Source organism: Buceros rhinoceros, unplaced genomic scaffold, assembly GCF_000710305.1.
Source record: "Buceros rhinoceros silvestris isolate BGI_N320 unplaced genomic scaffold, ASM71030v1 scaffold2100, whole genome shotgun sequence".
Taxonomy (NCBI): domain Eukaryota; kingdom Metazoa; phylum Chordata; class Aves; order Bucerotiformes; family Bucerotidae; genus Buceros; species Buceros rhinoceros.
This window is the reverse complement of record NW_010387774.1, coordinates 89,501-111,079: the sequence shown is the minus strand read 5'-3', so window position 1 is coordinate 111,079 and position 21,579 is coordinate 89,501. Positions and strand designations below refer to the sequence as shown.

General features: G+C 40.4%; 1 protein-coding gene across 2 annotated transcripts in view; it reads right to left on the bottom strand.

Moving 5' to 3' along the window:
• Positions 1 to 661: 661 nt before the first annotated feature.
• Positions 662 to 21,579, bottom strand: part of SLC24A2 (solute carrier family 24 (sodium/potassium/calcium exchanger), member 2) — a 108,571-nt gene continuing 87,653 nt past the window's right edge. The window contains exons 7-10 of one of the 2 annotated variants that reach the window (XM_010133328.1): positions 10,089 to 10,217; positions 3,601 to 3,690; positions 3,016 to 3,182; positions 662 to 977 (exon numbers count right to left, since the gene is read on the bottom strand). In XM_010133328.1, the coding sequence (XP_010131630.1) occupies positions 728 to 977; positions 3,016 to 3,182; positions 3,601 to 3,690; positions 10,089 to 10,217 (636 nt within the window). In that variant the 3' untranslated portion in view covers positions 662 to 727. The remainder of the gene's footprint in view (positions 978 to 3,015; positions 3,183 to 3,600; positions 3,691 to 10,088; positions 10,218 to 21,579) is intronic. The other variant, XM_010133401.1, reaches the window with a different exon arrangement.

Sequence of the window (21,579 nt, the reverse complement as noted above, 5' to 3'; positions counted from 1 at the left end):
GGCAGCGCGGCTCTTTCAGTGCCAGAGCCAGAGTTTCTGGAATCTGAAAAGTTTTGCAAAATGTAATTATTAACATCCTGCTAATTGCCTTTACAGACCTGTGATGCAGAGAATCAAAACACTGATGAACTCCCTGGCTTTGCTGAAATCACATCATACAAATCCACGTGCATGCACTTCCCTGTCTGTGACTCATGCGCTCGCTGTATGCTTTCCATTCAGGAGTTTCAGCAGATCATCAGAAAAATCCCGTACCAGGGTGTGTGGGGGGTGGTGCCTCCACAAAGTTAGTACTAGCATTCCTCTTAGAAGATGAGAGGTTTAAGAACTGAGCATGCTGTGTATCTGTGTATGCTACTACAGAGAACGAGAAGCCTGTGGATATGTACCAGGAGAAGCAGCAGCTTTCACTGTTTCCATGGGTGTGCAGCATCTCCAGTACTGAGTGGCGTGGACATTCTGCAGCAGACAAAGAAAACCTCAACACAGCTGGACTCAGCCTTTCGCCCAGTGACTGCACTGTCCAGCAGCGGTCATTCTTCAGCTCTGAGATCCACCCTTTGTATCCTTCTCTTTCTTTCTCTCTTTTAAATTGAGGAAGAGGAAATTTACAAATCCATGGGTTATTCTCATAGAAGCTTTCCATTGTGGTTTTTTGCTGTTTCATTTTGTTATATATTTTTTCTTCAATAAATATATTTTTTTTCTTGAGAAACAGTGCTTTCCACTAGATGGAGACAGGACACTGGATAACTTTGTCCTCCAGGAGGACACTGACAATCAGGAACACAAAATAAAGCCCAAACATAAGAAAGCCCAGGATTTTATTCATCTTCCACTTGCAGAAAGCGATGGAGAGGATGACAAAGAGCAGCATGATGAAGAGGAGAACAATCGCACAGAACAGACCATTGCTGCTGACTGTCACCGGGGCAAAGCTGTTAATTACAGCATACAGGAGCCACGGAAGAGGAAGGCTGTTGAGAAACAGAAAAATAAATTGGAAATATTGCAGAGGTGCAGAAAGAGGCACTAGAAAGTTTCTGGAGGCAAAAGTGAAGAAGGAAGAGTTTCGGCTCTCCTAATACGTACATACATCTGTCAGCTTGCTTATGGTTCTTGGGGAAAGCACATGTGATTTAGACTGCCCACTCTTCCACCAGTTACATTGGTGAATTACATTTCACTTGGCTGATAAATCACCTGGCATCCTGTCTGTGAGTAAGTAGACCCCTTGCATCTATTTCTGGATTTCAGACCATCTGCAGAATAATCTACTTCTACTCTCTTTCCAAGAGCCTGCATGACACACGAGGATGGATCACATAAAGACATGTCCTTGCCATGAAGAACCAGCACTCTGCATGGTACTGTCCCCCAAATTTGGTCTTTAAAAGCCTTGATAGACATTTATTGTATAAACATGTGGAAAATGTCCATTTCATCTGAATTTCAGTATTTCTGTATTTGCTGTCACTGTATTTCTCCTTTCTGATGCTGCAGAAGGAGGCACCGTCCCTCTAGAAGATGTCAAGCTGCAATAAATATTTAAGCCACTGACTGGAGCTTAGCAGGCTTAAAAGCATGAAGTGAGCTGTCAGAAGCTCACAATATTCAAACTTTGAATAAGCAGCTCAAAAGAGAATAATTTATTACAGCCTCAGTACTAACTATACCAGCCTACAGCTCAGCTGTGTCATTTCTGTTGTAAATGTACCAGGTCTAGCAGACTAGTTCAGGACAACAACATTTCTGTTGGCAGGAAGACTAAAAATTCTAAGGGAAGTAAGAAAGCATTGCTAAAGAGGTAGGTTTTGTCATGCACCCTGTGTGCTCCTGTAAGTTGAAGCACATGGTAGTGCATAATGTTTTCATATATTTTCCAGCTCTGCTGCTTAATAGATGGTATTTCAAACACTTCATGCTTCTGGATTAATAGAAAAAAGTGGCCCAGTTTTCCTGCTGTTTCCAAAGGTACTGCCGTTAGCTAACGGAGTAATAAAGCCATTTACTCTCCACTCTAACTTCAGGATCCCTTTTGTATCTGTGCTGTTGCTGGTGTATTTTCAGCAGCAAAAAACATGATCTATTCTATGAGCAGGCTGTTCGGACTATGACTAGAACTAGAACTGTCCTTCTGCTTGTGTGAAAGCACGAAACAACTGGAGATGGAGAAAATCACAGTGTGGAAGTGATTCTCAGTACCTCTAACCTGTGTTGAAGATGGGCATGTAGGAACAAAGATAAGAGTTTGCATGTCTATTTCCTGCACATTCTTGAAACACCAAAGCATAGATCACAACATTTCCGGATCTGACGTGGCTTGGTCTCAAAAGGTCAAAAAAGAATTTGAACTCCAAGTGCATGCCACACATGATTATCCTAGAGCTGTTGTGAAGCAGTATAGCATAAATAGCATATTTCTGCACAGTCTTATATTGCTTCACATTGTCAGACTATACAAAGGGTCCTTGGTGTTAATAGAGAATTGGTTTATAATTAGGGACTTGGCAGGTATGTAAAATATCACAAGTCAACAACAGCCTAAACGAGCTATACAAGACAATGACATTCTGCTTTTATTACTGCTAATGTGTTGTATACTGCAGAGGCAATGAATTGTTCATGATCATCATTTACAAAGAAAGCTCTAGTATAAGCGCAATGAGTGGTAACACAAGCAAACAACAGCAACCTGACAAAATCATAAAAAGCTTCAGAAAATCCTTCTTGGAACAGTATTCTCACATACTTTTTAAAGTGCAATTCACTTGTCTAGGCAGCTCTGCAATGTATCAAAGACAGAATTAGGCAACAAATTTGTAAAACTCCTGTGATGCAATTGTCTCTAAATTTGTGAGCAAATAGTAACAACCACTGCATATTTGCATCACTCTCCTTTTTAAGCATCAGTCCCAGAAAATTATAGCAGGCAACACCTTGCAAAACTATGGCAACAGGCTAGGAACAAAAACCCTGTTAAAACAGACAAAAGTTTCTTGCTATAGGACTTACCCCACTGTGATGTCGAATATGTTGCTTCCAACAGAACTGGATACAGCCATGTCCCCCAGACCTTTGCGTGCTACGATAACACTGGTAATAAGGTCAGGAATGGATGTGCCAGCAGCTAGGATAGTCAATCCCATGATTTCTTCACTAATACCAATGGTCTCTCCAACCTAAAAGTGTTTAAGCAAAAACAGCAAAACGGTAAACCTCTTTAACCAGGAATACTATCCTGAAGCTTGTCTACTAGCTTGGAGAATATAGGCAAGATTGGAGAATTACTTATTTTCACAAATTTCTACGTTTCAGGAGAAAGATAAGACTGGCAAACAGAACCAGTAGGTTTGTTTGACAAGCAGTTGATGGTGGCTCCGACATTACCAGAATGATCAAGTCCTGTGGTCAGGACAACCACAGCTCTGTGAACTACTTTCCATTTACTGAGTAGTGATTTACTTCATCTGTAGTTGGAGCTTCTAAAATAAAACACTACTCAGCATGAGAAAGATGATGGACTCTGATTCTGAATGATCTCTCACAGTGCAAAACACAATGCAGGGCCTCTGTCCTGTACCAGTATCGCCTCCTTACCTGATGTGCCCACCAGACCATTAAGTAAGAAAAAAAAGCAATCCAGCTGATAGCGCCAAAAAAAGTGATTGGAAAAAGCTTTCTTGACTTCTGAAACAGAAAGAAAGAAAAACAGTGAACACATAATGTTGAAGGCCGATGTGCGGTACTCTTATTTGCTTCTCAAAATAAGAGTTGCCTCACATTTTTTCTGATCACGTGTTCTGACCAACTATTCTGATCATCATCCGGTAATCAAAATAAATGTCAAGAATGGTAAGAAACTGACTCCCTACAGTCGTATATACCTACCTACCTGTGCCTCATTCTTTCCAACCGCTTCAGTTGTAAAAAAACACCTCCTAATAACTGGTACGATGAATGGCAAATTTTAGTTTGTCATTTGTATCATATTATGTTATGCCACAGTTTGCTTATGTATTTAGCTGAATGGTGGTTTGACTTCTAAATTTATTAACTTCATGCTTATTCAGAAAGTATGTTTTCCAATTGCGAAAACAAGTACCCATGCCTTTCATTCATACATCCATAGCTTTGTGCAACACCTTTCACAGTCAGTATAACAAGGTCTGCCATATGACAAAGGTAAAAAAGTACACATCTAAAATTTATTAGGGCATATACTTTTCCTGGGCAAACAACCCACTTTCTCAGTTAGAACAGAAGATTTATTAAGCACATATTTGCCATGCTTTGTTTTGTGGAGAAGTTTGTTATAAAAACATGTAAAACACACTCTGAGGCCCTTTGAAAAATTTAAAAAATCTGTATAACACTGAAGTAACGTTTTCAGTGTCTCCCTACCAGCAAACTTTGAATAGTGTTCTTGCAGCCAGGGAATGGGTTATACTAATGATTTGTTTTGGTTTCTCGACTTTTGCATCATCCGTATTTCCTGCTGGCTGGCTAGATCTATGCAACAAAGAGATCAAGTTAACTATGAAGGGAAGGAAACACGACTGCAGTACTGTACTGACAGGCAACCTCTGTCCAAATCAAATTATTGTTTAGAATGACATTTGTACTGTGGTTAAAAGCTACCAGTCTTGAATGAAATCACAGTCTTCATGGGCATCAACCTTCTCAACACAGATCCTCAGTTCCATTTGTGGCTTGATCCTGCATCACCTTTTCCTGTTAAGTCCTTGCTAACTTCACTTCACTTCCACTTTTTGCTCTAGAATTTTTGGGGAGCACACCTTGCCTGTACCCCTCTCCACTGCAGGACATGCACCTGCTGCACCAGGAGACTCATTAGCCTGTGGGTTATTCCTAGGTGTTGTGGGAGCAGACAGAAATGCAGGGCTTTCCCTAAACATGACTTTGGGAGAGAAAACACTGTTCGGGTTTTTACCAGTTCAGCTTGCTGAAGCCATGATAAAGTCCTCTTTTCTGAGAGTTTACAGAGTTACACAGCCAGATTTTCTTGTATAACAGATACAAGAGGCATTTATATGGGACAGCCTCTAGTTTAGGAACTGACCACCATGGGTGGCTGTGGACTAAGAGTTGTGCAGTGAATTAGGCTGGGCATTAGAGCTGGCCATGAAGGAATGACCGTGTCTTTTGTCAGTTGGACTAGAAAAGAGAGGCTGGTCCGCAGCTCATTGAAATTTTGTGGACTCTTTCTGCTGAAGCAAATGGAATGAGATCAGGTCATTTCTGACAGGAAAACGGGAAAGTCAGCAATGGCAATTGTGCTCACTCATCTACAAGATGGGACAATGAAAAGGCCTGTATCTGCTGTAGCAGCAGGTGTAGCTGTAGGCTGTGCTACAGAATGCTTATTCACTCCCTGTGGTCACTTTGCAAAACGCTAATTGCCCTCTTGAAAACTGATCTGGCAAACATCAACTAACAGTGACCTATACAACTCCACAACAGGAACACACACATTAAAGATGGTACAGATTTAACAATGCCCCCAAACTTCCTCATATGTAAATAAATACCTAAACTTCTGTTGAAGTAAGACAATCATTCCAGTAGGTATTTTAAATGAATTATGTTTAAATATAGGCATAAATAGCCACAGAGGCTCCAGGAAACATCCTTTTCATATAAATTTCATTACTGTCACAAGCACAGTTTTTAGAACTGCCTTGGGTACTTTGGTTGATCTGCCTCTTAACTGCTTCTTAACTCTGTGAAGAGCAAACAGTTCCTTTTTCAAAACATGGTTCTAAATTTTTATCAAATCAGAAAACCTGATAATGAGTTTCTGATACTCAGATAGACTTCTAATTTTAAAATCAAAACTTGCCATGCATTGGGGGACAAAAGACCTTGATCTGAAAAGGAACATAGTTTGAAAGGAACGCAAAGATGGCTGTGATCTGACACCAGTGGGAGCAGAATTTAATTCACAAGGGATAAATTAATCTAATCAATAATTTCCTTTTTTAAAACTAAATTACCAGCACTTCTTTTCAGCATTCTTGGTAGCCAACTCTTTCAATGTTTTTTTGTCTCCCTTTTTTCGGCAACACATATGGTGAATGAGATGATGAAACAAGAAGTTTGTTGCTAGTCACAAAATCTACCCAGAGGACCCCATATCAATGCACTTTGAATTACCACTATACAATACCCAAGATACAAGCATTCATTGCCACATGCAAAAGTAATACAGCAAGAGCTGTACTGGCCAGTAGTATGTCTCTGTCACTGGCTCTTGCAAAATAGTAAGACATTGCCTATCTGAGTCAGACATGCACAGATTTCAGATGGCTAAGAATTACAAGTCAGTAACTTAGCAGCATGTGTATTCCTAGCCTGTCTTAGCCAATCCTCTCCCAGTAAAATTAACTGATAAGCAGCAGTCTAGACCAGAGTACTTTAACAGGCGTAAACAATTTAACTACCTATTTTAAAAGGGGTACATTTAAACTCAAAAATGGAAACATTTAAAGCTTGTACATACTACAGTTGATGAAATCAAGAGTGGACTCCATAGATGCTGCTATATAATTCATATATAGATGAAATTTTTAAAAGGAGTAGAAAGAGTGCTGATTCTTTTTTTGGATGCTGGATTTTATTTCCAGAGTATAATAATAATAATGTTTATTTTGTAATTAGTGAAAGCATTCTTTTGAGATTTATCTTGTTGAAAATCCCCTAGATCTTGGAAATATAGAGAGCTGCCAGTTCCAAGCACTTTCCAAGAATAATTAGTCAGAGATAGCAGGCAGCAATACTTCTCTCCACCTTTTCTGCTAGCTGTTGTGATGGTTGCCTCATAAAGACAGAGGGTTCAGTTTCCTACCAGTTGGGTCTGCTGTGGTCATGGTAACAGAAAAGTGAGAAAAGCCATGGCTCATTTAGTTCATATGCTATTTTATTTTAACAAAAGAGAAAGAATTTTGTAGTTTCACTGTGGATTGGTACTGCTCCTGTCTACCAGCAATCTTAAGGACATTTTTCTTGCTGCATTTCTGTACTGATTTCATGCCAGCGTCTGAAAAACGGGACTTAAGTAACAAGAATGACCCAAGTATGAAGGTTTTTCATCTAAGAGCCTGACCCTGAAAGACAGTGAGTGTGTAAGGATTTGCAAAGTAGCTGTCTTAATTTAAGGCAACATGTTTATTACCAACATGTTTACTTAACCTTTAACTTGAATGAATCATAAGTTTGTCTTGTACCTGAATTTGCCTGCATTACAAGCTTTGATTTTCCTTTCATATTTGACAGTGCTTAAATCTGATTACTCAGAACCTGCTCCTGTAACTGGATCTGTGAAGGAACATCTTGTCCTTGTCCCCTTGGTAACAGAGCGTCTCTGTATGGCAACAAGAGTTCATGTAAGTTATACCTCTTCATCAGTAATGCAAATTTGCAGAGATACAATGAACTGCCCCATGTGGGTCCAGCACGACTGGTGCTGTGATAGCTGTTTTTCTGGCCCATTAACACAAAGGGATGGACAGTGCAGTATGGCTACAACAAAAGAAATGGTGTTCAATATCTGCCACTGACCCACTAAGCCACCCTGGTCACATAATTTTATTTTCATTCTTTCAACATCCCTTACTGCAGGAGATGGACAGTTATGTTTGTGGCCTTTACAGAGCCATTGGGGAAATAAGCTATTAGTACAGAAAAAATACCTGTTATTGTTAAAAACACCTGAACAAAAAGTCAGGTACAAAATTCCCCAAGGGCACACTTACCTCTTGGTACTGCGAGCAACATTATTGATGTTATAGTAAGCATTTTAATGTATACTGGCTTAATGTGAGCAGGTATTATTAAGGCACTAAACACACATTAAACCATGTCAGCTACTGAATCAGCTGAGAGTAGTTAAATAATACACAATCTACTCTTAAGTGTATAAAATTTGCGTATGTGTACACCAGAGCATAATAAGGTAGCAAGGATTTTGTTATCTTTATAATCAGAGACCTTGTATATGAAATAATTTTTCTAGAGCTTCTGGATCTCATGGAGCTAAATATAGCTTGGCATAGTACAACTAAATGCAGTCAAACTATCCATTATGTGGAGATAAAATACACTTTAGAAAAGAGACTCTAGGAGGAAAGCAGAACTCATTTGTGAGAAGTGGACATGCACAGAGGATGTCAAAGGCTCCATAAGGTCTCCCAAATCAGTATATAGCACACAAGTGTTATTTTATATATCCGCATGCTAATCTCAGCATCCTGATGCAGAATGTGGGTTTCTACCACGCTTGCAAATCAAGCACCTGATGGTAGGCCTACATAGCAGATCTATTTGAGTTTGTTTTAACTTTTGCCTCATGGATTTCACTTCAAGCTATTTTCTGATGCACATGCTGAGTTGCGATACTGGGTTTTGGTTTTGTTAGGAAGGGAATAGCGGGGAGGGCACACAGGCATGAGAATGTTTTAGAGACAAACACGCTAATGAGGAATCCTTGAAAAGTTAAGACAGTTTACACAACCATCTGGTAAATTCTTGACAGCAATGTTCAAAGAAAGCAACTTGTCATACAGATATAGCCTGTTACCTCTTCTGTGTACCACATGAAATCATAAACTACATTTCATTTACTGCTGTATAAAAATCTACTCCTTTCAGTGAATGAAATTTTAAAACTCTGTTGCCCATTGAAGATTCTGGCACATACAACTGTGCTTATCATTTGTGTTGCAGCAGGGTATTTTAGCTGTAGGATGCCAGCATGCCAACTCTGTTATGAACAATACTAGTTAATAATGGCACGCAGCACACAATTGCCCACAACTTTTTGAGATACTCGCTTTCCAAAATAATTATTGTAACAACTGTTCTCATTTGTACAGTACAGAAAATTGGATAAGGCTGAAGTTAGCTTCATATTTTCAAAATTCAAAATAATGCGCTTTCTTATTTCTTAGCAGTACTTGCTCATGCTGGGCCAAATTATGAAAACAATTATTACAGGGATGGTTTTGAATTATAAAAGGAGAGCATAAATACAGAAATGAACAATCTTGAAATTCATGTAGTATGCTCTCCGTGTTACCAAACAAAAAATGTTCACCAGAGTTATATGAAAACTTTTCAAAAAGAAAGCTTAAAGATTGGAAGGGAAAATCCCACTTATATCCTTCAAGAAACCTTTATCTAAAATTTTACATAATTTTTTTACACTGAATTGCAGTTTTTCAGAGTGTGGAAGGAGGAAAAAAGAATTCAGGGTTTTGATTTATAACCTTATAAGCTGTGCATTCCTCTCTTGCAGGCATTTTAAATCTATTTTTCATCTACAAAGGAAAAGAGATTAAAACACTACTAAAGGATCTTTTTCAGCTCTTGAATGTTTTTTCTTTTACTTTCCATGAGCCTCCTCAGTCAGGAGTATTTGTATATCTGTATATGAAAGTGGTAAGACTTGATAACTTGTCCAGTAAGTTATTTGTGTTAATAAACAGTCTTAACATTACTTCAAGATGTATTTTACACATGGAAGGACTTACGGGTCTTTTCCTAGTATGAAAATTAAAAGATGTCGAGTAAAAGTCAAAGGCCTAGTAGAACATGCATTTAAGAGAAATCCTTATCATTATTTTTGATCCACAGAGAAAATTCAGACAGTCTTTCCAGCTGTATACTTTAGGGCACTGCAGATGGACAGACTTCCTCGGCACTTACGCAATATTCAGTGAAGATCTAGAAATGAAGATGTGAAGGCCCCAGAGAAGTTTTAAGAGCCTTCAATTTGTGTCATAAAATATTGGTGAATATGAATGGTAATCTTTATAGAGCTATTACCAACCGGTTGCCCATAAGCAGCCATCTGAAGATTTGAAGACTGATGTTAGTGACCTCTTCTTCAAATAAGAAACTTTAAAAAAAAATCATTAGCTCAATTTTTACATAAATGCACTTCAGTGACTTTTTGGCATTTAGCTAGACTAACTATGTAATTCAGTAATTAGTCTAATTATTTTATTATTAGGCTGTTTATGCTGGACCCTGTTTGCAGACCACACTGACTTACAACAGTTACTTACAGGTTTTCTGACATCTGGGAGGGAAGCCCACAGTGGAAAAACAATGGGTAGTACAAGCAGGTAGGTGAGCTGCTTGCGTGGAGTGTCAGGCCAGGCCAGGCTGAGAGGCTGTTCCTCATCCTCTTCATTCTGTAAGAAATGCCGCAGTGAGCAGAATATTGAAGTGGAGGAATGAGGTTAGGGATTCTATAAAAAGGAGTCCTGAGAACTGGCTGTGTTTCAGTGAGAACCCATGGTGTGTGAAAACGTTGCATTAACACCACACCTACCCAACAACATTATCTAGGACACAGTAAAAAGATTTTGGCCAGACTACGAGGTATTTCTGCAGCATAGGCTGCCCAAGGACATCCATTTGAAGCTATGCTGACAGTGGTGCTGGTCCCTTGGGATGCACGGAGCAGTGTTGTGCCTTCTCCTTGGAGAGTAATCTTGTGCCTCTGACATGTCTTCCACAGGCTGTCCCTTGGAATGTGGGCCATTCTAGCCAGGGATTAAAACTGGTCTGGACTGCATAGAGCCTGGCCACACAGCCAGAAGTAGAGATAGAGACAGAGGCATGTGTGTCTGTGTGTGTACACACATACAAACATATATATGCATACAAAAATAAATAAATGTGTGCATATACATATGTGCATATGCATGTGTGCATATACACGTGTGCATATGTATGTATGCATATAATAACTTTTCAAGCTTTTGTGAGTAACTTAGGAAGTTGCTATTTTATAAATACATACACATGTATGCATGTATTTTCTTGTTCATAGGACCATAGGGTAATTCACGCTGGCAGGGACTTGGGGATCTCTACTACTCAGTGGCAAGGGTCAGACTGGGCTGCTCAGGGCTCTGTCCAGTCAAGCTGGGAAACCAGGAAGGATAAGAGATGTCTCAGCCTGGACCCTAGCTCCACCACTGGGCTGTCCTTGTGGGGAAAAGGCTTCTCCTTATCTCTCCAGCCTGATCCTGTCGTGTTTAGACCAGCCTCAAAGCAAAGTCTTCTTAACAACTTGGTGCTAAAACTAAAGACAAAACATTTCTCTCCAATTAGTGTAGCTGATTTTCACATCCATTTCTAGTCTCCTTTTATGTGTAAGCTGTTCACCTCTCATCTCTATTACAGAGTAGGTGTGCAGGGAACTTCTCCCAAGACAGAAAACCTCATGGCTGCCACACACCTCTTTCTTTAGAGTGCTTCTGCTAACAAAGTGGAGCCCTCTCAGACTGCCACAGAAAGAAAGCAAAGTGAGCATGATTCAGCCTTTTGAGTGTATATATTAAAATATCTTTTTATCTTTTAACATTGATAGGCAATGATTCCAGAATTGTACATGGATGTAACTAATACCACAGAATAAGGCAACAGAAAAAAAATGGCCTAAAAGGTTCTTTCACTTAGAAGTGTGTAATGCAAACTCTGTTAAGCCTGGGGCAAGATTCCTAGACAGCTCAGTGAAAGCTAAAGAAGCCCAAAAAACTGTGTTTGAGAGCATGGTAGATATACAACTACTTCTTCATGTAGCATTCTTGCTTTCTTCTTTTGCAAAAAGAGAGGAATTGAAAATTCAGTCCTCTGAGCAGCATTCAAGTTTTTCTTCTCATGGTGTTATAATACTGGTGTCTTGTCAGTTATTGCCCTGTCTTAAGGTTGCTTACATAAACCTTAGAAGCAGTCATTTGAATGACTACCTCATTCTAAGCAAAAGACTTATTGATGAAAGGTCCCTGTACGCTGGTATTGTTCATAACATTTTCTACTTACTGCTCATTTTGATTGAAGAACTGGTCTTAATTATTCCACTATCGCGACAGCGATGGACTGGAAGCAAATCCCTGTTTACCTCTTGACACATTTGACAGGCTGCAGCTAGTTTGACAATTACGTGATGAGGTCGACAGAAAGAAAACAATATTTTGTGAACCCCTACACTTTGTAAAACTCCCAAATTGCATGATTGTAAGAGGACAGTAAAGTGAACAGGTCATAATAGTCATCATCATTAAAAGATGTAAAAAATGTACATAGGCATAATTTGTCACACTCCACAAAGTACTTAAAAGGCTCCTGAGCAGCTTAAGAGGCTAGCTTTTGCCTTTAGCTTTCAGCTTTTTACCAACATAGGCAGATGATCTGTACTTCACTGCTGCTATCTATTGAAGCCTGGCTTCTGGAGGACTGTGCTAGTGCATAAGTTTGTGGGGCTACTTCCTAAAAAACAAATCTACTCCTTTTCCATGCCTTTTCCATGTTGGGAGGGGAAATCATTCTGAGATGAATGCTCAGCTTTGAAATATGATGACTGAGGTAAAATTTGAGCACAAAAGGACCAACTGAAGGGTTGCCTAGGTAACTCTTTCTGAGTGGCCCGTGTATAATTCAAGCAGTGGACTCAGCTGGAATAAAGCTCCATAAATGACTGCTTTATAAGCAGCACGGACAAAGTACTTCCTGAATTGCCATCTTTAGAGATCAGCCATGATTAACAACTGTATTTAATCACAAATTAGTCTTAGTTTGCATATGAGTCTGCAAAATGTACAGAAATGAATACCCAAGTTGGTTCATGCAGTGCTGTACCAGTGCATACCACATTTCAACACTGGGTCTCATTCTGGCCTCATGTCTGTGTCAAACAGCATTGGGCTAGCATGGGTATGTAGGCTGTAGCAAAGGCCAACAAAAAATTATGTATGGAGATTGCCAGATGTCTATTGATAAAGATTGATTCATCTGTTTGAGATCCTTTCACCTTCAGGCTGTACTACCTCATCTGTTTCCCCAAGACAACTACGCTCAAAATTAAGGCCAATCTCAAGCTTACAGCAAAGTAGGGCAAACTCTTTTTTCTCATTAGTTTAACTCCAGGATGCACTACAGATGCTACACACTGGATCTCCATGTACTATTTTCTAAATCAGAATCAGCATCTGATTTTCAAATGCTGGCCTTCCAAAAATTAGTGGAAGTGAGGAAGTTCAATGTGTTTGTAAATCCACCCTCCATCAATTTCAAAGCAATGCGGAAATATCCCTGAGGTTGAAGACATGAAAGAAAATACTTTTGGCAGCTAAGGCAAATCTGAGTGTCATGCTCTGGACTAAGCAGCAGTGATGCAAAGTGTGCAGAGACAGCACAGAATTATGGCAGAGATTGCATACGGTGTCTGGTTCCAGCCTATCCACAATGTACATACTGAGTATGTTTTCTCACAGTTTGTAGAACTAATATGGAAACCACAGCTTTGATTTATTTTACTCTGTATGACGAAAACTCAGTATTTTCAATGTCTAGTATGATTCTCTTCTGCAGTACTAATAAGAAAAAAATGATACGCACACTGGAATTCTGTTGCCTAAACACATATATGATGGCGCCATTTGAGATAGCTGTTAACTGACTTCTGTCATCTCACTTGACCTCTACACGCTTCATCAGAGGTGGAGAACACTCTGCTTGTTTATGGCATGCCTGCCACCACTATGGAAAAATTTCTATTTCTCTAGGCCAGCTCAAGTGGTACTACCTATCCATTTATAAGCAAGTGAGTCCTGCCCCAAAACTCATTCCCTGCTCTGAGTGTGTAGCCAATTAGCTTTAAAGATTCTGGAGTGAACATATGGGAAAGAGAGTTGCATTAGTTGACATTACGAACTCTAATGATAATCCAGTATCTACACAAAGTTTCATGTGAACCTCAATTACTGTCACAAACCCACAGGTCATACTGGAGTCTAGTAAAACCAAGTCTGAAGCTATACGGACAATCATAGTTCTTCTACATTTCCACGCTCATTTTGGCCCCTTGTATGAAAGGATTTTCCAGAACATGCTAATGAACATAGAAATGAACAGTTTACTTACAATAATACAAATAGCATTAATTCTAAGTGGTTTAGATAGTCATTAAACACATCAATACTGTTCCTGTCAGACATGACAGGATCCATGACATGACCAGATCCAGTTTCTTTCAACCAGCATGATGATCATCTGAAGACATTTTCCCAGGCCTCATTTAAAGATTGATGTCCGGTGGGTAATGAGTGATTTGGGGGAGGTGGGAGAGGATATAGTGGTGTAAAATCTTTACTTTTTTTTAAAGTGGCAAGATTGACTGGACTGGGAAGATAAAAATAGCCATATTAAGTATGACCAAATGCCCATGCCCAAATGCCACTAGTATCTTCCTTCTGGTAATGGTCAGACAGGAGAACTCAGGGAGGAAGTACTGGGATGTGGTATATTTTTTCATCTTCCACGAAATCATAGAATCACAGAATCATTTCGGTTGGAAAAGACCCTTCAGATCATTGAGTCCAAACGTAAACCTAACAATTGCAAGTCCATGTCCCTCAGCACCACATCTACACATATTTTAAATACATCCAGGGAAGGCGACTCCACCGCTTCCCTGGGCAGCCTGTTCCAATGCTTTACCACCCTTTCTGTAAAGAAATTTTTCCTAATATCCAACCTAAATCTCCCCTGCTGCAGCTTAAGGCCATTTTCTCTTATCCTATAGCTTGTAATTTGGAAGAACAGACTGATGCCCACCTCATGACAACCACCTTTCACGTAGCTGTAGAGAACGATAAGCTGTCCCTTCAGTCTCCTCTTCTCCAGGATAAACCACCCCAGTTCCCCCAGCTGCTCTCATCAGACTCGCTCTCTAGACCCTTCACCAGCTTCACTGCCCTTCTCTGGATACACTCCAGCACCTCAATGTCCTTCTTGTAATGAGCGGCCCCAAACTGGGCACAGAACTCAAGGCATGGCCTCACCAGTGCCAAGTACGGGGGGACAATCACTTCTCCTGCTGGCCACACTATTGCTGATACAAGCCAGGATGCCATTGGCCTTCTTGGCCACCTGGGCACACTGCTGGCTCATATCCATCTGGCTGCCAACCAACACCCCCAGGCCCCATTCTATCATCAGCTTTCCAGATACTTTTCCCCAAGCCTGTAGTGTTCCAGCGGTTGCTGTGACGCAACTGCAGGGCCTTGTTGAACCTCACACCACTGGCCTTGGCCCATCGATCCAGGCTGTTCAGATCCCTTTGTAGAGCCTCCTGACCTTCAAACAGATCCACACTGCCATCCAACTTGGTGCTTTCTGCAAACATACTGAGGGTGCACTCAATCTCCTCATCCAGATCATTGATAAACATGTTAAAGAGAACAGGCCTCAACTCTGATCCCTGGAGAACACCACTGGCGACTGGCTGCCAACTGGATTTAACTCCACTCTTTGGAGTGATGTCACTCTGTCAGTGATGTCACCACCAGTCTTTGGGCCTGGCGGTCCAGCCAGCTTTTTACCTAGCAAAGTGTACACCCATCCAAGCCGTGAGCAGCCAGTTTCTCCAGGAGAACATTGTGGGAAACGGTGTCAAAGGCTTTACTGATGTCCAGGTAGACAACATGCACAGCCCTTCCCTCATCTACTAAGCAGGTCACCTTGTCATAGAAGGAGATCAGGTTAGTCAAGCAGGTCCTGCCTTTCACAAACCCCCACTGACTGGGCCTGATCACCTGGTTGTCCTGTACGTGCCATGCGATGACACTTAAGATAATTTGCTCCATAATCTTCCCTAGCACTGAGGTCAGACTGACAGGTCTGCAGTTCCTCAGAGCCTCCTTCCTGTAGATGGTCATCACATTCACGAACTCCAGTTAACTGGGATCTTCCCAGTTAGCCAAGCCTGCTGATAAATAATGTTACTTGGCTTGGTGAGCACTTCTGCCAGTTCCCTTAGTACCCTTGGGTGGATCTCATTTGGCCCCATAGATTTGTGTGCATCTAAGTGGTGTGGTAGGTCACTGATCATTTTCCCTTAGATTACAGGGGCTTCACTCTGCTCCCTGTCCCTGTTGCCTAGCTCAAGTGTCTAGGCACTCAGATAACAACTGCTCTTGCTATTAAAGACTGTGGCAAAGAAGTATTCATTTCCTCAGCCTTTTCATCATCCTTGCTCTTTACATTTCCTGAGGATGGAGATTCTCCTTAGCTCTTTTCTTGTAGTGAATGTATTTATAGAAACATTTTTTTAATTGTCTTTTATGGCAGTAGCCAGATGAAGTTCTGTTGGGTTTTCGCCCTTCTAATTTTCTGCCTGCATAACCTTGTGACATCCTTGTGGTTCTCCTAAGTTGCTGGCCCCTTCTTCCAAAGCTCATAAGCTTTTTTTTTTTCCTGAGTTCCAGTCAAAGCTCTCTGTTCAGTCAGGCCAGTCTTACTTCCTGCCAGCTTGTCTTTTGGCTTATAGGGATGGCCTGCTCCTATGCCTTGAAGATTTCATTTTTGAAGAATGTCCAGCCTTCCTGGGCTCCTTTATCCTTCAGGAGTGCCTCCCAAGGAACTCTGTCAACCAGAGTCTGCCCTCCAGAAGTCCTAGGTGGCAGTTCCCTCCCAAGGAGGCACCCCCCTCCTTATGTCTCTGAGAACTGAAAACTCTGCCATCTCTTGATCACTATGCCCAAGACAGCCTCCAGCCTTCACATCATCCACAAGGCCTTTTCTGTTCTCAAACAGCAGGTCCAGGGGGGCTCCTTCCCTAGTTGGCTCACTCACCAGCTGTGTAAGGAAGTTGTCTTCCACACAACTCAGGAACCTCCTAGACTGTTTCCTCTCTGCTGTATTGTATTTCCAGCAGATATTTGGTAAGTCTGAGTCCCCCATGAGAACAAGGGATAGTAACTGTGAGACTTCTCCTAGCTGCTTACAGAATATTTCATCTGTCTCTTCATCCTGTTTGGGTATTCTATCACAGACCCCCAACATGATCTCTGCTTTCATGTGTTTCCTCCTGATTTTTATCCATAAACACTCAATCCTTTCATCACCATCACCAAGCTCTAAACAGTCAAAACAAGCTCTAACATACAGAGCTACTCCACCACTTCTCCTTCCTTGCCTGTCCCTTCTGAAGAATTTCTAGCCATCCATTGCAGCACTCCAAACTATGATTACATCATAGTTTTCCAGCTGCACAGTGGCTTCCAGCTCCTTCTGTAGGTTGCCCATGCTGTATGCATTGGTGTAGATGCACTTTGGTTGGGTTTTTGATCCTGCCCCCTTCTTTTTAAAAAAAAAAAAAATTAATTGCTATGTGACTGTTCTCAGGTGCTTCTGTGTTCCTAACACACGAACAACCCTTGTGTCTTTGAGGCCGTATGGATCTGCCTCCACTGAGATGGCTAAGGTGTTGTGTGCATTAGTACAGGGACATTTCAAATATGCTCCAGTGTACTCAGCACATCATGGAGCAGACTGGAGGACTTCACTAGCACACTGCTGCTCAGCCACTGGCTGTGTGCATCGAATGCTGCATCTAATGCTGCCCCCAGGCTTATCTCTAGCAAGCCTGGTTTTATCCCTTTTCCCCTTCAGATCTAGTTTTCCCCCTTCAGATCTAGTTTAAAGCTTTTTCAATGAGCCCTGCTAATTCCTGTGCAAAGATTCTTTTCCTTCTTTTAAGAAAAGAAGACAGGTGTACTGCATGTGTCGCCAGCAGGCCTGCTGTTGTGTAGACCAACCCATGACCAAGAATTCTGCTAGTGAAATCAGTCTTGGAGGCAGTGACTGATCTGCTGCATTTTTCTGTTTCTTCCCTCATCATTCCCTGCAACAGAGGCGAACACTACTTGTGCTCCTGGTCAGTTAACGAGACATTAAAGGTTTAGTCATAAGCTACATTAGATCTTCATATGTAACAGTCATTAATGCATTTCTATGAAATTCTTATTAGCAGTCATAATTCTTTCCACCCTTTATTTATTGTATCCTCATTTTTTCTGGCTTGTGCTTGCAACTGTCTTACATAGACATTCTCAGTGCTGAATATTATATATATACTTATGCCTAGATGGGATGGATGTGCTACCCTAGCACAAATTAATCAATAATGATAACCAAATTAATTCTCTAACAGGAAAAAGCTCCTTTTGCATATTCTACCAGGGTTACTGAGGTGCATCTTTAAAAAGAAATTACATTAGAAGCATACTTTTGCTCTGTGTTATCTTTCACAAGTCTGTAACAAATACTGTCTTTTAAACCCATCTATGTATATTAATAGTGCTATTCTTGCTACTTCAATTATTTTTTTATGTAACTCATTACAAACAATGAAAAAGCCACCAAATCTCTGGACACTCAATCTCTCACAATTTTTTAAACCAATAACATTTATCTAATACTTGCCTGTAATTCCACAGAAGAAATCTCTTACTCATTTGCTTAGGACTAGTCTGACAACTCTTCCCAATCTCCCAAGAAAACTATTCCAAACAGAGGAAATGACGGTGTGCTTCACATTATATAAACAATACAAACATACGGTGACATTTCATCAATAACCATTAATAGATAGATAGATAGACAATTCATCAAATAACCATTTTGTTTATAAACCACAGCTTATAGCAAACTCGATCTGCTAAAGTCACAATGCAGTCACTACTTCTGGCAAACATCAGGAAATCATTGTAGCCATGGATTCTTACACTCATAGTATCTTAGGTAAAACAGTTGCTTTTGCAGCAGGTCAAGCTGCATTTTTATATTTTTTCCAGACAGTAGAACAAACCAGAAAACAAGTACAATGAACCTCCTCAAACTTATCTGAAATACTGAATCTGCCACTGCTTCCAACTAGTCTGTATTGTTTAACAGCTATAGCATATGAATTATAAGTATTATATTCTGAGGATTATTCTGTTAGCCCAACTAGGCTATAGAGCTGAGCTACAAATTTTCATGTTTGTACATTTCTTGTGCATTTTGACATCTGATCCCACTATTCAACACAGAATTAGCATTAGGACTCCAGAAGAATTGAAACTGAAGATGGGACCTATTTGCAGTTCAATTTGCTTATGCTAAAGTAAAGATACTAAGCTACCTACAAAAAGGCTGTTTCTTTCTTTGCCTGATAGTGCTGGAAAATATTCTTGAGTTTTTTTGAGCTCTGTACAATTCAACTTCTCACAATAAGTGAATCAAGAAAAAGTTATGTCTCAGAATTTTGCCTGTCTCAGAGGTAAGTACTGATTTTCAGAACTGAGATTGATTTTTTTCTTTAGAATAGCAAATCTCACATTAATTTATTTCACTTGAAAGGAAAAGGATAAAGGCAAATTGGAGCCCTACTGTGAACAGCCTCAAGTCTCTGCTTTCTGTTTCTTGTCTGTAACTTGAATCACTCATTTAACTTCTCGTACCTCTCATGTGGGAAAGAAAATATGTGAAGGAGGTTGAGGTAGTAAGCTAGTACAGTAGTATGCAATTTCCACGAGGTAACTGAGACAGAAAACATCTTTCCTCATGAATTCTTGAAGCAGAATTCAAGCAGGGAGTAAAGTTAAAATCCTGAGATTTCAGAATGTATTCTGAATATATGGATAACCTTCTTAGGGCAGCTAATTTGTATTAATTCTCCTTGCACTGTGAACTCACTGAAAAGAGCCACAATTTGAGTGGGGCCTATGGAAGGAGCAATGCTCAGGTAGGTATTTGCTCCAGATTCTGCTGTTGCTGCTTGTGTCCTCTTGGGCTCACGCACAAATATCCAAAAGCACAGCTCCTGGAGCTTATACGTAGTTTTCCATGCCCATGTTACTGCTAGCAGTCTTTGTGGAATTTGAAAAGAAATGCTCAGAATGCAGCAGTCAAAACTGCAGTGAGCTCACCAGCAGTAACAGCTACGGTGTGATGGAAATATACCTGAAGAGTAAGCCTTTGTCTTCACACCATTTTCCACTGTCCTAGTTTTCAAGTAAGCCAAACTGGTATACAGCAGACAAAAAGTGGAATAGGCAACTGTGTAGCCTTGGGAAAATAAAGATCGATCCCTTTTGACAGCAGGACCATTCTCATTAAGTTACAAAAAGTTATACTGGCAAACAAGATATGGGCATTTACTTTAGATTGAGTGTGGCAACTGAAAAAACATTTGGGCTTTGGAAAATAAATTTTTAACTATCAATCAAACAAATACCAAATGCTGGAATAAATCACGGCCTTACAACAAAGGCTGCTCTAATCTCCTCTACCTTTTCTCTGTGGAATAGAAATATTTAATACAGCCCAGAACCACAGCCTGAGACAGAGAATGCAATGATACTTGGATTCACATCATGCTAATTTGATACAAATAGAGGGAGTATACCAGAGCATACTCAGTGAGTATGCCAGTATGCAGATCTGTCCCCACTGGGGACTCTGCCCTGAAAGACAGTGTGCTGTGATGCTGCTCTTTGGTGGGGAAGGCAAAACATGCTTTAGCATGCTGTTGCTCTGGTAAATGAATTACACCCAACGAAAGCAATAATGCATTTTCCTACAACATAAAAGTTCCCTTATAAATATAAAGGAATGTCTTGGAAAAGTTATCTCCAATATGGTTGGCATATAAACATTTTCCAGTGGGGTTACCAAGGAAACAGGTAAAAGTGTGTGCATGTGTATGTGTCCATGCATGCATGCGTGCGTGTCTCTCTGTGTGTAGGTGGGAAGAAAAGACTGGAATCTATTTTTAGGAAAGCCACAGGTTAAAATGACTACAACTGAACACAATCAAATGCTTGTTAAGAATGTGGTGGAGGGGAGGGGAGGGGAGACCAGACAACTGGACTTCTCAAAAGGACCATTTCTCTGAAGAGCATCACATAAAACATTTAATGAGACAGTCGGTGTCCTTTCAGCTTTCTTTCATTTTCTCACACAAGCTCGGTACCACTCTATGAAGATTTCTCTAACAGAGACTTTGTGGCTACCTGCTAAAGGTTAAGAGACAGAATGCCCTAAGCAGAACAAAATCCCTGAGGAAGATGCAATATCCAGCAGGAAGGGAGGCAATTTCTGGATGCAAATGAAGCAGGAACATCTCACAGACTGTACGGTGGGAGGAGGTATTGTTCTCTGCTGTCCTAGTTAGGGGCTGCGAAGGAGAGCACAGCTTTTTTTTTTTGAGGATTCTGGTTTTATCACACTGTAGGGGATCTGCTGCAGCTCACAGTATGATTGGGACTATATGAGTCTTGTGTCTGGGGCAAATGACTGAGTTGCTGAGGACATCTGAAGAGTCTTTTTGAATTTCTGCAAGCAGTATCAGGACAGAGTTTATATTCTTGCTCAAGGGCTTGGGCTAGCAAGAGGACAGCTGAGGTCTCCTGGAGTGGACTAAGAATAACAGAGCTAAGGGCCTGAGAAAAAGGGAAAAGCAAGACAGTGGCATTTGGAAGAGAAAAATGAAGACGATAAAAGAAAAAAAAAAAAAGAAAAGAAAAAAAGAGTTAAGAGTCTGGATCAAAGAAATGCTAAAGAAACCAGGAGATATACAAGGAAAACTAAATCATGGCATTTGGAGTATCATGGTTTTTAAAAAAGAAGTTTAATTTACAAATGTATGAAAATTAAAATACAACATAAAACCTGTTTTCCCCTGCTTTGCTTGCTCTCTTAGCTCAAGACCTTCCCTAC